The following is a 16,839-nucleotide window of genomic DNA, read 5'->3' as shown; positions in this document are numbered from 1 at the left end:
GGTCACCACCTGCCCATACTGTGAAAGGCCAAGTAGGGTCACCACTTGCCCGCACTGTGAAAGGCCAAGTAGGGTCACCACTTGCCCGCACTGTGAAAGGCCAAGTAGGGTCCAAGTTGAGTCACCACTTGCCGGCACTGTGAAAGGCCAAGTAGGATCAACACTTGCCCGCATTGTGAAAGGACAAGTAGGGTCACTAGTTGCCCACACTGTGAAAGGCTAAATAGGGTCACCACTTGCCCACACTGTGAAAGGCCAAGTAGGGTCCAAGTTGAGTCATCACTTGAGGGCACTGTGAAAGGCCAAGTAGAGTCCAAGTAGGGTTACCACTTGCCCGCACTGTGAAAGGCCAAGTAAGGTCACCACCTGACCGTACTGTGAAAGGCCAAGTAGGGTCACCACTTTCCCGCACTGTGAAAGGCCAAGTAGGGTCACCACTTGCCCGCACTGTGAAAGGCCAAGTAAGGTCACCACCTGCCCATACTGTGAAAGGCCAAGTAGGGTCACCACTTGCCCGCACTGTGAAAGGCCAAGTAGGGTCACCACTTGCCCGCACTGTGAAAGGCCAAGTAAGGTCACCACCTGCCCGTACTGTGAAAGGCCAAGTAGGGTCACCACTTGCCCCCACTGTGAAAGGCCAAGTAGGGTCACCACTGCCTGCACTGTGAAAGGCCAAGTAGGGTCACCACTGCCTGCACTGTGAAAGGCCAAGTAGGGTCACCACTTGCCCACACTGAAAGGCCAAGTAGGGTCCAAGTAGGGTCACCACCTGCCCGTACTGTGAAAGGCCAATTAGGGTCACCACCTACCTGTACTGTGAAAGGCCAAGTAGGGTCACCACTTGCCCCCACTGTGAAAGGCCAAGTAAGGTCACCACCTGCCCGTACTGTGAAAGGCCAAGTAGGGTCACCACTGCCTGCACTGTGAAAGGCCAAGTAGGGTCACCACTTGCCCACACTGAAAGGCCAAGTAGGGTCCAAGTAGGGTCACCACCTGCCCGTACTGTGAAAGGCCAATTAGGGTCACCACCTACCTGTACTGTGAAAGGCCAAGTAGGGTCACCACTTGCCCCCACTGTGAAAGGCCAAGTAAGGTCACCACCTGCCCGTACTGTGAAAGGCCAAGTAGGGTCACCACTGCCTGCACTGTGAAAGGCCAATTAGGGTCTCCACTTGCCCACACTGAAAGGCCAAGTAGGATCCAAGTAGGGTCACCACCTGCCCGTACTGTGAAAGGCCAATTAGGGTCACCACCTACCTGTACTGTTAAAGGCCAAGTAGGGTCACCACTTGCCCCCACTGTGAAAGGCCAAGTAGGGTCATCAGTTGCCCGTACTGTGAAAGGCCAAGTGTTTTTCTTTATGAAGAAAAGCAGCATCTCACAATTTGCAATTTTTCATTCACACTACAACATCTTCCATGTTCTTTGTATAAAAGAGACAAGGAGGTGACTTGTCAGGCTTTTCCCAACATTTTGTCACCATCGTAACTGAAGGAAATTATACCTTTTACAGTATTTCATTTTTTTTATATTTGTTACCAAATCGTTTTCCTGTGTCTTCTCTATGCCAGCTATTGTTGTAGCTCATTAGAACTATTCTGTCAGGCTTATTAATGACTGCCATGGAAATGTCAGATGTAAAGGTGCTCGTCAAGGAACGAGAACCAAGGATTATAACAGTCTGGTATATACTCAGACAGACAGTGTTAGCAGACTGAGACTTTCAGTTACATGAGATTTGTCTTTGTACTGCTATTCTGCAATTGCATATTTGAGGGAGCATGTTGCAAACTACATGCTCGAGAAAGCTCTGTATGTTACTGTTAAAGTCACTGCAGTATTGGTTTGAGCTACTGAGTCTATTTGGGTAACCTTAGCTGATATTAGTTACATTGGACACATCTCAGCCCACTAGTATGTCAAGGGTATGGCAAACCATGCGAGCATAGTGCTTTCACCAGATTATAAATGTAAATAAAATATGGTGCTTCTTTAAGTCCCAGTCAACAAGCAAAGCATAATTGGGGTAGGCCAAGAAACATGATCAATATTAAAACTACTGCTTCATGTCACTTGTGCCATAGATAACAACTTTTCCTTGGAACTTGAGCCAATTTCAAACAAAATCAGTGCTGCCTATAGTTTCAAGATACCATACAAATAGCAATCTGAACAACAATTCTGCTAAAAAGACCTGGCTAAAGAAGTGTTTTTTTTTAAATTGGGGAAAAAAAAGCGACTGCGGATACTGGACAACATGAGAAACTCACAAAATGCTGGAGAAACTCAGCGAATCAGCCAACATCCTTGGAAGGCAAAGGATAGTCATTGTTTTGGGGCCAAAACCCTTGATCAGGAATTCTGTGTGTTTCTCAAAAACCAAATTCTAGCTGCTCTCTGAATTATTTTGTTTGAAAAGAAATTGAGGAGCCATATTGTTGATCCTCTCGGTGAATGTTGTAATGCAAATTGAGGAGCCATATTGTTGATCCACTCGGTGGATGTTGTAATGCAAATTGAGGAGCCATATTGTTGATCCACTCGGTGAATGTTGTAATGCAAATTGAGGAGCCATATTGTTGATCCACTCAGTGAATGTTGTAATGCAAATTGAGGAGCCATATTGTTGATCCACTCGGTGAATGTTGTAATGCAAATTGAGGAGCCATATTGTTGATCCACTCGGTGAATGTTGTAATGCAAATTGTTATCATTGGAATTGGGCTCGATTCTAATGGTTGTAGGTTGCCTTCTTTAACAAGAGAACTAAATACAGCAAACATGAAGTACAACCAATGCATACACAAACTGTTCCACCTTGAAGCTATTAATTATTTTTTTCAAGATCTGGCCAGCTCTGATTATAGTTCATCACTAATTCCTCTTGACAAAGTGATGGTGAGCACCTTCTTAAACAACTGTAATCTGTCTGGTGGAAATATTTCTGCTGTTCTAATGAGGGAGTTGCAGGTGATGGTAAAGGACCAGTGGTGTACAATTTAGAGGAGAAACTACAGGGAATAGTTTTTCCATGCACCGAATTGTTGTAATTTTTGGTGCTTGGGGCCATGAATTTGAGAAATGTTTTTGGAGTGAGTCAGGTGAATAAATACAATACAATTTGTAAATGCACAAAAGTGCTGGAGAAGCTCAGCAGGTTCTGCAGCATCCATTGGACATAAAGATTTTTTTAAAAAGTGTTTCAGCCCTGGGCCCTTCATCAAGGTATGATCAAACAGTCGGCAGACAGCTGAATATATAGGCAGGGAAAGGACAGTAGAAGAGTCAGGGAGAGGGGCATAGGCCAAGAGGCTAGAGGTGGCCACGGATAGGACGGCGGGAGAGAAAAACTAAGAATTGATCAGGGGAGCAGGATAGCTCTGTGAATCCAGATCTGCAAGAAAGGAGACAGAGGGATAGGGAAAAGACGGAAAAGTCGGGGGAGCTGGAGGAAAGGAGACACGGGGATAGGGAAGGGGGAGAGAGAGAGAGAGAGACGGGCGGGCGGGATGGTTTAATGGGAACCAGAGAAGTTGATGTTACATTTGTTACATGTACAATTTTTCATGCTATGATGTTATATGTACAAAGCACATTTTGTAGCAGGTATACACTGCAGTCACCATTTGGAAGTGGTGGAGAGAATGCATGTTTAGGTAAGTTGATGGAGTGTCAATGAAGTGACTCAGATTGACCTATTTCTTGAGAGTTGTTGAGGCTCCATTCCTTACACTCCTGTCTTTTGTATTGGGTTGCATTGAAGGCAGTTCAGTCACTACAGGACTACATAGATGAAAAGTACCATCTGGCAGGATGCAGTTCTCCCAATGACCAGCTTAGAAATTTCCATGATTCAATGGATATTGATAAGATGTTTTGGACAAAGAAAGGTGCCCCTCCAAAAGAGAAAATTGCCTACCTATTTAATGTAACTGAATTTAAGAATCCAGTATCATGGATACTTTTTATTCCTTTCTTGCATATTTTTAGACTAGAAATTCTACTGCGTGGAAATTTAGTATTACTTTAGCCTTCATTCGAGGCTTTCGATGCCATCACGTTCCTGTGTAATCCAATCCTGCCATAAGGATTGCCCTTGCACTGTGATGAAGGTCACTTAGTGGCATTGTTATAGAGCTGTAAAATGTATGCTTTAATCTTTATGTTGATTAGCCCAGATTTATGACTGTAAGTAGAGTGTAGCTCATCTGTAGTGTAATTTTACTGATTAATTTGTTTCAAATAACACCTGATACTAGAAAGTCCTGATCCAGCTTATTGGAAGAAGATAGGACAGTGTCTTGCCCTGACTATCTCATAGCCTTCTGTCTCTAAATGGTTTTACCTTAAATTTGTTTGTCATATTGTACCTTGTACAGTGAGATGGGACATCCATAAGTAGTTTAACAGGTCAACTCTACTCTAAAATACATAAGTGTATAATGTAGAAAAGGAGGAACACAATTACAGAGCAGAGTTTCAATGAAAAAGAAAGATTAATTCGAACAAAGGAAGGAAAGAATGAGAACACTGTTGTGGGGATCATTCAGGAGCCTAATTACTGTGGAAGAAACTATCTTCAAGCCTGATGGCACATGATTTCACTCTTGAGCCTTCTTCCCAATGAAATGATAGTATATCTTCAATATGTTGGGTGCCTTTTCTAGACTGGGAGATGGAGATTATAGAGTGGAAGGGAAGTTTGTATGATGTTCTGAGCAACATTTATCTTATTCTGCAGCTTCTCCCAGTCTTGAGCAGAGCAGCTCTTGTACCGCACTGTGATGCGTCCAGCAAGAATGCCTTCAATGGTACACTTGTAGACATTGTTGAGGGACAAGGGGAATGTGTCAAACTTCCTTAGTATTTAAAAAAAAAGTAGAGGCATTGGTACACTTACTTATCTGTCATGTCAACAATTTAATTGAAGGAATAGCTGTCTGAACCTTTAACCATGATTAATTTATTTCATTTAAATCTGATAACTAAAAGCAAATGAACATTGTTTGGTAGTACTCCTTATCCCCCATTTTGTTTCCCTGTTGTTATTTGTCCTCTATACCAAGGATGCTAGACATATCCACAGAGATGTTGAGCAAACAATAAGAGGAAGTAGGGACCCAGCGGTCAGCCAGCAGCCATAGCGAGAAGTGGTCAGTTGACATTTTGAGTCAGGTTGGGAATTCTATATTGAAATTAAAGAAATTAAAGTAGGTTGGGAATTCTATATTGAAATTAAAACTGAGCGGGGTTCAGAGGATACTGCATGGAAGAAGGTTAGAGAGGTCCAGAGGCAGAGAGTTGGGATAAATGGTTGTTTTTCTGGTTACAACCAGTGGTGAGTGGAGTGCTGCAGGGGTTGGTGCTGGTCCCACAGACTATTCACGTTAATGATCTGGAAGAGGAGACTGAGTGTGGCATATCAAAATTTGCTGATGACACTAGAGTGAAAAGCAAATTGCTTAGAGGATGTGGAGAATCTACATAGAGATGTAGATAGTTTAAGTGAGTGGGTAAGTTCCGTAAGATGGAGTACAATGCTGGTAAATGCAACATCATCCACCTTGGAAGTATAGTTGGTCAGATTTTTTTTAAATGGTGAAAGATTGCAACATGCTGTTGTGCAGAGGGACTTGGAGGTGCTTGTGCATGAATCACAGAAGGTTGGTTTGCTCCGGTTTCCTCCCACCCAATAACCAGCGGTTACAGGTCAATTGGGTGTAATTGGGCTCATGGGCCAAAAGGGCCTGTTACTGTGCTGTAGATGTAATTTTTTTTAAATAAATTTTTAAAATACCTCTATCAAATCTCTCCTTATTCTTCTATGCTTCAGGGGGGAAAAAAAGTCCTAACCTGTTTAACCTTTCCCTGTAACTCGATTCCTGAAGTTCAGGTAACATCCTAGTAAATCTCCTCTTCATTCTTTCATCCTTGATATCTTTTTGCAGTTAGGTACCAAAACTGCACACAGTACTCCAAATTTGTACTCAATACTTTGATTTATGAGGGCCATTATTCCAAAAGCTCTCTTTACAAACTTATCTACCTGTGACACCACTTTCAGGAAACCATGTATCTGTATTCCCCAATCCCTCCATTCTGCTGCACTCCTTAGTGGCCTACCATTTATTGTGTATGCCCTTTCTTTGTTTGTCACCTCACACTTATCTGCATTAAATTTCATCTGCCATTTTCCCAGCTGGTCTTGATCCCTCCACAAGCTTTGAAAACCTTCCTTGTTGACAATGAAACACCTCAAACCTTCGTGCCATCTGCAGACTTGTTGATCCAATTTGCCAGGTCCCAGTTTCTGGAAAGGGATACAGTACCCTCCATAAAGTTTGGGACTAATACTTTTTTTTTAATTGTGCTCCACAGTTTTAAATTTGAAATCAAACAATTCACATGTAATTGAAGTGCACATTCCTTATTTTATTCAAGGTTATTTGTGTACATTTTGGTTTGACCATGAATAAATCACATCACTTTTATACATAGTCACCTCATTTTAGGGCAACATAATGTTTGGGACATTTGGCCTCACAGGTTTTTGTGATTACTTGGGTATGTTTAATTGCTTCATTGGTTCAGGTACAAGGGAGATTGGCTTGCTTCTAAGTTTTTGATCACTTTTGGAGTCTGTGGTTACCATTTTTCAACAAGGACCAGAGTTGTGCCAATGAAAGTTAAAGAAGCCATGATGAGGCTGAAAAACAAGAATAAAACAGTATGAAACATCGCCAAAACCTTAGGATTACAGTTTGGATCATCATTCAGAAGAAAGAGCATACTGGTGAGCTCAGTAATCACAAAGGAACTGGTATTCTAAGGAAAACATCCACGGCTGATGAAAGAAGAATTCTCATTAAAATGAAGAAAAATTCACAAATGTACGTTCGCTAGATTAGAAACAATCTTCAATAGGCAGGAGTGGATATATCAATATCTACTGTCTGCAGACTTCATGAACAGAAATACAGAGGCTATACTGCAAGATGCAAACCATGGCAAACGTGGTATGCTTTAGATCTCGTGCTGTTCCTTTACATCTCCATATTTTGCTCTTGCTATCACTCTAATACAGGTTAATTTTAGTCTCATCTGTCTATAAGACCTTTTTACAGACTCTTCATTATTTATTGAAAAATTGTAATCTGACCATCCTTTCTGTGGCTAACTAGTGGTTTGCATCTTGCTACAGAGAACTAGGAAACATTGCTACAAGGTGCAGGGGAGAAGATTTAGGGCAGAGATGAGAAGGAACTGCTTTTCCCAGAGAATAGTGAATCTGTAGAAATCACTGTCCAAGGAAGCAGTAGAGGCTTCCTCATTAAATATATTTAAAACAGTTAGATTTTTTGCAAAGAGAATTAGGGTTATGGTGAAAAGGCATGTAGATGAAGCTGAGTTCACGGCCAGATCATAATCTTAATAAATGGGCCAGATGGCTAACTCCTGCTCCTATTTCTCATGTTCTTATAGGGGAGGAGTCCACAGGATGAAGGGGCTGGGCAAGGTTTGAGACAAAAGTGGGTAATGGAACAGCTAAAGGAGAGAGGATTACCTAAAGCTATAAAGTTCAGTATTCATATTCACAGAGGTGTTTGTTGAGTTGTACATGAGTGGAAAGAGTAGGGGAAAAATACATCATAACAGATGCAAACAACTTCATTGAATAACAAATTTATTTTTGGCAGTCATGTTGCCAAGACTTTTTTGGTGTCCTTAGGGAGAAATGTCTGCTCTACCAGAAAGAGTTGAAATTATTGTACAGATTGTTAAAACATCTCAAGCAGACTCTTGCAAGAAATCTGCTGTCAGACGACTTGATTTTTACTAGGGCTTCTCATTAACACACATTGGTGGTTGTGGGAGGGGCATCTTCATTTTGTATGAGACTGAAGCAAATCACTCTAATGTTAAGGTGAATGCTAGCACCTATTCCCAGCTCAACAACAGCTTGTAGTTTTAAATCATGTGTATTAAATGTCTTAAAATATCATTTGAGAAGAATATATTGGGAGGATCTGAGTGGAGAGGAGTGAGGGCAGTATTATTATTTTCTTGGTGTTTAGCAAAATGAAATTGCAGCTTAGAATGAGGTATCAGAGGTGACAAGGGAATACCAATCTGCATGGAGATGTCAGAGATGGGAAAGAAGCCAAGTCCAAGGAAGCTGCATCAATGCCACCCACATGAGTGGTGGAAGTGTAGAGGAAAAGAGAACCAGAATTGCCAAGAATCCCTGAAGTCAAAATGTCATGAATTATGCTCTTGAATTATATGATAACATTCATTAATCCAAAAAGTCTGCCACTCCAGCACCATCAGAGTCCCTGTAATGTGAAAGATAAACAGAATATTACCCTGCAAACCCTGGGTTAAATGGGCAATGGAAGACAAAGCAAAGAATTGAAGCAGAGGCTACAATAGCTGCCAATACCAAGTAATGGCAGCAGATGAATAACAGAACACATTGGGGAACCCTATATAAACAGAGTGGAGAGAGTGCAGAGAAGATTTACCAGAATGTTACCTGGGTTTAAGCATCTAGAGTACAGGGAGAGATTGGGCAGATTAGGTCTTTATTCTTTGGAGCGTAGAAGGTTGAGAGGGGATTTGATAAAGGTATTTAAGATTATGAAAGGGATAGACAGAGTGGATGTGGATAGACTATTTCCGTTAAGAGTAGGAGAGATTGAAACAAGAGGACATGTTAAGAGTTAAGGGGCAGAGGTTTAGAGGTAACATGAGGGGGAACTTCTTTACTCAGAGAGTGGTAACGGTGTGGAATGAGCTTCCGGGAGAAATAGTGGCGGCAGAGTCAATTTTATTATTTAAGAAAAGGTTGGACAGGTATATGGATGAGAAGAAGGTGGAGGGTTATGGTCATTGTGCAGGTAGGTGGGACTAGAGAGGAGTGTTTGGTTCGGTGCGGACTAGAAGGGCCTAATGGCCTGTTTCCGTGCTGTAATTGTTATGTTAGAAAGTAGCCAGAATGTTGTCAATGTAAGTGCATTTCCCTGAGACAGTAACAGACTTGAACAATGAAAATGAACTGTTAAAAGAAAGAAATAATCATAATAAAATATAACAGTGAAAAATAAAATCACTGACATGATGAAAAAAATTAACAAGGGGAGAAATATATTGATTGTGTATTCTTAAGAGTCACCCAGTGGCATTAGCTTGTAATTGCATGCAGGAGCAAAGCAGTGTTTAATTTTTTTTCAAATAATGTGAAAATCCCATTATAATTATAACCCAAATGTGAAAGAAGATAAAACATCATGATATTGGAAGTCCTGTTATGATTTGTATGTAGCTTCAAGTACATTTAAAAAGGATTTTCGATTAAAGGGGTTTTCACTGGAATATACCACATTGAAAAGTTTATCATCAAGCTGCCAAAATGTGGGAATATATACTTTCCAATAGCACTTATTGTCTTGAGGAAGATTCAATACAACAGAAATGTCTCGTCTATGTCATAACAGCTGCGATACATTTGGTTACACTTAAGGCTCAAAGACGCAGCATGTCTACACTTATTTTAAAAAGTCTATGAGCTCTACTTTGGTTGTAAAATTGGTGACCAAGACAAACCCTGGGCTCCTCACACTTGCTGTGCAGCATGTGCAGTCAACCTGAGAGCTTAACTCCAAGGAACATTATGTGATCAAACATGCTAAATTAAAAAAATGTTAATTTAATGTTTCTCCAACTTCATATATGATGCATCAAATCTGAAATTATCTTTGTGTTCAGCTTGAAGTCGTCTATCAAAATACCCAATTTATTTTTTTTCGGGTAGGATACCTTTTGCAAAAATGTGTTGTCCAGTGTTATTAGTCACTCAGCATCTTCTTCAACAAAGTACTGAGAAGTGCATCAGATTAAGGATTGATTTGCCCATTAAACTTCCCTAAATTCCTGTTATTAGGGTCACATCTGAAGTAGAATCAAGAAATATGTACGAACTATGGGACTTAGACCTCAGCACAAGTTACAAGGATGTGCTTATGGCTGGAATTTTGCTGATGTAATTTCAGTGACAGGAAGGAAAGTGCAGATCAACCCTGTGTTACAAATGTACAACTTATAGACACTCGTACATGTGAATGAGCCCCTATAATCTTATTAAATTCAAAAGTCTGATATATGTACATACATTCGTTCGTATGAAAGGCAGAACTAATTTGCTTTCTCTCCAATTTTAGTAATTGTTCTTATTAGTCTTGCGTACTTTTAATGCAATTTATTGTAATACTGTGAAGGAGTGGTTACCACATTGAGTCTATTTCAGACTTTTGGGTGAAATTTACATAAGAACATCTTTAAAAATTGAACCCATTTGTCACCCAGGGTTGGCCTGTATCAACAGACATATTGTAAGCTATTTCAAGGGTGAGGCTATACCCAATAATGTACTACTAGCCTTGTACCAACAAAATGCTGGCTATTAAGAAAATCAAGTGGAGAAGGGCAATTAAATATTAATGGTTACAAGAGGAGGAATCAATTGCAGAGTGAATGATTCCACTTCACAAGGCTTCAAAATGTTGAAAATCTTTTAAAAGCAGTCCACAGTTCAGGTCAATTGTTTAAAAAAAAATCAAACACATGGTCTTAAGGCCATTGTCCAAGCTACACTGCTGATACACTAGAATTATTTAATTTGTATGCAGACTGTTTATGTGATTGGTTTTAAGCATCTAATCTGTTCTATAGATGAGAGAGGGTATTGCAGGCAGCTCACAGCACCTCGTTGGCTTCTATTCTTGTCAGTTTAGTTAATTCAGTGACCTTATTATTAACTCAGAGAAGCAAGGGCTGTGTGGGTGATGTGAAGGTGTGGGGGAGGGGAATGATGCCATTCACAAGAGAATGGATTTGGGGAAAATGCAGAAACAAATTCCTTCAAATATGGTATAATTGAACTGCATTTTAATTTTCATTCCTGGCCACAGGGATTTTAATTGAGAATAATTGTTCAACAATAATTTTACAATGTTCAATTCCATTTGCAATTCCTCAGCAAATGAAACATCCCATGTCTTCATTTGGAAAGACTTAGGCAACATTTGCATTAGGGTATTAAGTGTCAATGAGCAGCTCCATCTAGAGAGAGTCTAATTAAGTACCCTTAACATTTTGTGGCATAACTATTGTTAAGTCCCCTGCATTGGGGTAACGTTCAACCAAAATCTCAAATGACCAGCCACATAAATACAGGAGTTACAACAGTAGCCAGATGCTGGATAACTTATGGTAACTAACTCCTCTCTCAACACCCTGAGTTCCTTCCGCCAACTACAAAGCATATGACAACAGAAATACTCTCCACTTGCTCGGATGAGAGCAGCACAAATAACTCTTTAACACCATCCAGGACAAAACAACCACTGTAAATATTTGATCTTTACAAAATGCACTGGAGTTAACCATCCAGGCCACTACAACAGCAGCTCCAAACCCATGTTACCTACTACTAAAAAGGAAAGAGCAGAAGGTGCAGACAAATTCCACCACCTTCTGGTTCCCCTCCAACCCACACACCATATTAACCTGGAAGTATATTGTTGGTATTTCATTCTTGGAACTCCCAAACTAACTGCTGTAGAGATCAGAAGACCATAAAATGGCAGAGCAGATTTAGGCAATTTGGCCCATGGAGTTTGTTCCACCATTCGAATACGGCAGGCATTTTTTTCTCTCAATTCCATTGACCTGCCTTCTGGTAACCATTGACACCCTTACAAATCAAGAACCTACCAATGACTTGGCCTCTACAACTCTCTGTGGCAATTAGTTCCACAGATTCACCACTCTCTGGCTGAAGAAATTTCTTCTCATCTCTGTCCTAAAGGGACACCTTTTTTTATTCTGAAGCTGTGCCCTCTGGTCCTAGACTCAAGATAGTGCAGAAGTTCAAGAACTTGGTTCACCACTGCCTTGCCAAGGAGAACTAGAGATGTGCAAATAATGTTGGCCTTTCCAACAACAATCTTAAAATTAAAAAGTCAAATGATAAGCATTGTTGAGATTTTGTTACCGTGAAAATGCAACTTTGTGGTAAAATCAATTTTCAATACACATTTGGGACAATAGCCAGAAAATAATCAACAAAGACATGAAGGCCCTGAAGACCTTTCACAATCTCATGCATTTTTCTTTGGAGAACTTAATGGTGGGAAAAAAGCTGCCCTTGAATCTGATGATGCATGATCTCATATTCATGAAGCTTCTTGATGGGATGGGTTAGGTTGGACGAGTCTTTTAATATGTTGGCTGCTTTTCCAATGCAATAGGAAGAAGTATAGATGGAATTGTTGGAATCAGGTGGGGGTTGTGAGATATTCTGGGCTGCATTCACTATTTTTCTCAGTTTCTTACAGTCTTGGGCAGAACAGTTTCTGTGTCAGGACATTTTTGATTGTGTATCTGTTGAGGAATGCAGGTGACGAGCCAAATTTCCTCAGGCTTTTGATGAAGTAGAGATGCTAGTGCACTTTCTTGGCCAGTGGTTGGAGCAGGACGGTTCATTGGAGATGTTTGCCCCTAAGAATTTAAAGCCACCTACTCTTTGCATTTCTGAGTCAGAAATATGGATAACGATCAAGCTTCACCCATCTTTCGGAAGTCACTGGCCAGCTACTTATACTTGCTGACATTGAGAGAGAGGATGTTGTCCTGGCACCAAGCCACTAATCCTTCCATCTCCCTTCAATATAGAAACTTCGGCAAGTCAAGGGGATCCAGGGAATATACTGTAGTCAGGGCCTTGCGAGGCATTCAAATGGAGGATGCCATGAAGAAAGTGCTGTCACGGATTGTGACTAGCAGGGACAAGAAGGCATGGGTCTAGTTTGGTACTGAGGCCAGGGTCTCAGAGTTTGGGGATGTTTATTTGGCATGATGGTGCTGAGGGCAGTGCTGCAGTCACTGAATAGTAGTCAGTCACATGTATCCTCATTAGTTCTGATGTTCCAAGGATGAATGTAGAGCCAGCAAGCTGGTGAGGACTTGTTGTGGCAGCAGGCAAATTGAAGCAGGGAAAAGATGGCTAGGAGGCTGCAGTGAACATTAGCCATGACCAGCCTCTCGATGCACTTTGTGATAGTCATGTTGAAGCTACTAGGCCATAGTCATTTATTTTTTTTTGAAATTTATTTATAGTATCTCCATACATTCATTTCAAATTGACTTAGTATAATATTACATAATAGATACTAAATAATTTTCAAATTTTCACCCCCACCCCCCCCACCTCCCCTAACCCCTTAGGAAACCACCTTGTGGTGGTTAATTCCCAAAAACCCAAATGGGTGTGGTATAAACCACAAGTGGCATATGACTTTCGGGAGCAGAAGTACCACTCCCTTCCCCCCCCCCCCCCCCCCAGGCAAACAAAATACACGTATAAACCGAAAAATCATCATTTCTTATATCCATAAAACCCCGGTCCATCAATTTAACCAATCTTATTCATAAACTCTTTTTTTTGAAAATCCAAACTTGATATTAAATTTTGCACCCTTTCCACCCTCCCAACACTGAGTTAAACATTGTTTACAATCAATAAAAGTTTTTTTTAAAAATTTTTTTTTTCAAGTCTTCCTGAATTTCATCCACTGAATTAAAACACCTGAACATCCCAGTTCAACACCAAATCTTCCATTCTTCTCAATCTCAAGTTGAATTTGTAGCTTACTTTCAAAAAAAGTTTTTTTCAAATCTTTTAAAATTTTCTTGAACATGATTCCTTCGGTCTTGATCTTCTAAAGCATCAATGTTATTCATAAGTTCTTTCTTCTGTGTTTCCCAATTTAATACCAAATTTTCCACTTTGACAATCTTCTCAATGTTAAGTTGAAATTATTGTTTATTTTCAAGAAAAACTTATTCAAAATTTTTAACTCTTCTTGGACATTGCTCCTTTGACTTTAATTTTATAAATCATCAATCTTGTTCATAGTTTCTTTCTACTGAATTTCCAAATTTAATAATAAAGTTTCCGTTTTTTCCAATTTTCTCAATATTAAACTGATCTTGTTGTTTAGTTTAAAAAAAACCTTTTCAAAACTATTAAAATCTGTTTGCAATGTATGCATACTCACAGATAATAAATTCACTCTTCCAATATTCCATCCAAAAAAAAATCACTGATAAACCTTATTGCAGGTCAAGGAGTTCCATATATATGTTTATCTTCAGAAAATATTTCAAATATTTCAAATCAACATTCGTCGCCATCTTTCAAAAAGGAGTCCGAAATCAACTTTAATAAGTTCTGTTCTTGAGAAAATTCCAGCACCAACTCCGGCTCTGTCTGGGCAAATAGGTCAAATTTCTTCCAAAGTCAAAGAATGTAATTTTGTTCTGTATTTATAGATAATAAATTAATCCTTCCGATATTCCATCCAAAAAAAATCACTAATAAACTTTAATGTTATCTGGATTTTTAAAACTCACGGGCAACCAATGCCAATTACTGCAATTTATCTTCATAAAACATTTCAAATCAATATTCATCACCATCTTTCAGAGGGGTGTCCAAGACCAGCTTATCCGACAGTCCAATTAATGAGCTCCGTTCTTAAGAAAATTCCAGCCTTGACTCCGTGGTTCTGTCTGGGCAAGTAGGCCGAGTTTCTTCCAAAGTCGGAGAGTGTAGTTTTGTTCTGTATTTGAACTCTATTTTCCTTAATCTTTGTTGCCATTTTAAACTAAAAACAATTGATAAACAAAACAAAGACTTTTAACAGAAAAGAAATATTCTTAAAACGGGTATTTATATAACTGCCTGGGGGAAACCGGGAATGCACGTCCGCTCCCTACGCCATCTTGCCACGCTCCCCGGCCATAGTCATTTAAAGCTTCAACATGACTATCACACGTGTTCATAATTGGAAAGACGATCTGATGTCTGCAGGTGACTGTGAGTGCAGGTGCACCTAAGTTTGAAATGGTGTGTTCTCTTGGCTGACTGGCCTCCTGTTTGAAGCAGGTGATGGTCTATTAAATGTTACATCACCATTACACTAGACAATATTTATTCCCCACCCATAACTTTTTGTCCAGAAGCTAATATCCCATCTTAGTCATCACACTAAACCAACAATTAGGTGTTCTTTAACAAGTTCCTGCATAATCTATAAATTCCACCTTTGCAGGTCTAAAATCTTATTTTGCTTTCTTGGAGAAATGAAAAGTTTTACATTACATTGGCTTTCTGTATCTGATTTGAAATTCCAGGTAGTTGCCTGATTCATATTTCATCATCCAAATAATTATTGTTGACCTCATTAACTCAGAGAAAATAACTTGTTACTGGTTGCTCATCAATTGTTCTGCCTGTGTATATACAGCTGATTTCTTTCTGTGGCATTTCTCTGCAAAATCATTGCTTTTTCCTCATCTATGACATGTTTACCAATAGCAAGAAGAATTTGTGGTTCCTCCTACATTTCCAACCCTGTTTATTTAGCTTTGGCTGTGGGTTTAGTGACAGGATAACTAGAAGAGGAAAAGGAAGCAGGAGGCTGGAGACCTGAGGGAAATCGGGTCAGGGGGTTAGTGGTGGAGATGAGAGGTCTTGGGCAGCTGGAGATTGATGATCTTGAGTGGACATTGGAAAGGTTGGTGATGAAAGTAAATTTGAGAGTCGGGATGGTCAAATGTTATGGTGATTGTGTGAAGTATGTAAATTGGGATCAAAAATAAAATGGAAAGATATTTTATCACTGGGATCCATATGTCCTCATTTCCCTTCCACTTTTAAGTCCAGGGAAATTTGACCAGTCAGGGTAACATTTGAAATGGGACACACAACATCATTTGTGATGTTTAAATAACTGAACTGCCTCCTTGTCAGCAAGTTTTTTCTCCTGTCTCTCTGAAAATGCAGCAAATATGAGTTTAAGTGGCACCTGTCGCAAATCATGCAATATCTTCTTTCGAAACATTAAGCTCCCTCCAGTCATGAGAGTCAAATCTGAACAATAGACTGAGATTGAAGCCTGATCTAACCTATAATTGACTCATACTTTTTTTAAACCAATGGACTTCATGTTAATTTTTACTTTAATTTTTCTCTCAATATTATATTTTGTGCTAAATGCTATAATTTTAACTTGCGCTCTATTTAGATTAAGTTAGCAGGAAAATGTAAGTGATTTTGAAGCATACCTAGTCTGCCGTAAAGAATCATTGGTGTTAATGGCTTCAGTTCCTTCCATACACTCGCCAAAGACCTCTGCTCCTCATGAAGCCAAAACAGTGCAAAAGTTATTTACCTTGGTAAGTTTACTGTATATAGTATTTAATGAAATTAAGCTATTTTCTTGCAAAGGTGGGAATCAAGTACTTATCCACAAAATGGTTTCAGTGGTTTTTTTTTTTTTTGGTTTTTTTTTAATTTTTTTATTTTTCACACCATAAATCACATTAGCCATGATATACACTATTTCTTTTCACACATATACAGTGACTTTTTCTCCCCCCCCCCCTTTCCTCCCAAACCACCCCCCCACCCCCCCCTCTCATCCATTTTAGGTATACAATCTAGGTTGCATTAAGCCAGTCAGACAATGTTGTCATTCAACAAAATTACACCAGAAATTCTACTGAGTCCATTCTTTTCTTTCCTTCTCCTTCCATCAACTTAGGTAATGTTTGTCCCCGGTAGGTTTTCGCTATTGTATTTAATGTAAGGCTCCTATACTTGTTCGAATATTTCAATCTTATTTCTTAACCAATATGTTATTTTTTCTAATGGAATACATTTATTCATTTAAATTTGGTAGTTTCTTCCTTTTAATTTGGTTATGTATTCCA

General features: G+C 39.6%; 1 protein-coding gene across 4 annotated transcripts in view; it reads left to right on the top strand.

Moving 5' to 3' along the window:
• arhgap18 (Rho GTPase activating protein 18) overlaps positions 1-16,839 on the top strand; it is a 142,624-nt gene that overhangs the window by 82,597 nt on the left and 43,188 nt on the right. Inside the window, exon 1 of one of the 4 annotated variants that reach the window (XM_069886991.1) lies at positions 16,155-16,302. The exons of the other annotated variants lie outside the window; for them this stretch is intronic. Within the exon in view, the coding sequence (XP_069743092.1) occupies positions 16,268-16,302 (35 nt within the window). The 5' untranslated portion in view covers positions 16,155-16,267. Of the gene's footprint in view, positions 1-16,154; positions 16,303-16,839 lie in introns of those variants that run through there. 4 annotated transcript variants of the gene reach the window in all.

This window comes from Narcine bancroftii, chromosome 6, assembly GCF_036971445.1.
Source record: "Narcine bancroftii isolate sNarBan1 chromosome 6, sNarBan1.hap1, whole genome shotgun sequence".
Taxonomy (NCBI): Eukaryota; Metazoa; Chordata; class Chondrichthyes; order Torpediniformes; family Narcinidae; genus Narcine; species Narcine bancroftii.
The sequence above is the reverse complement of the archived record's forward strand: the minus strand, read 5'-3'. Positions and strand labels throughout refer to the sequence as shown.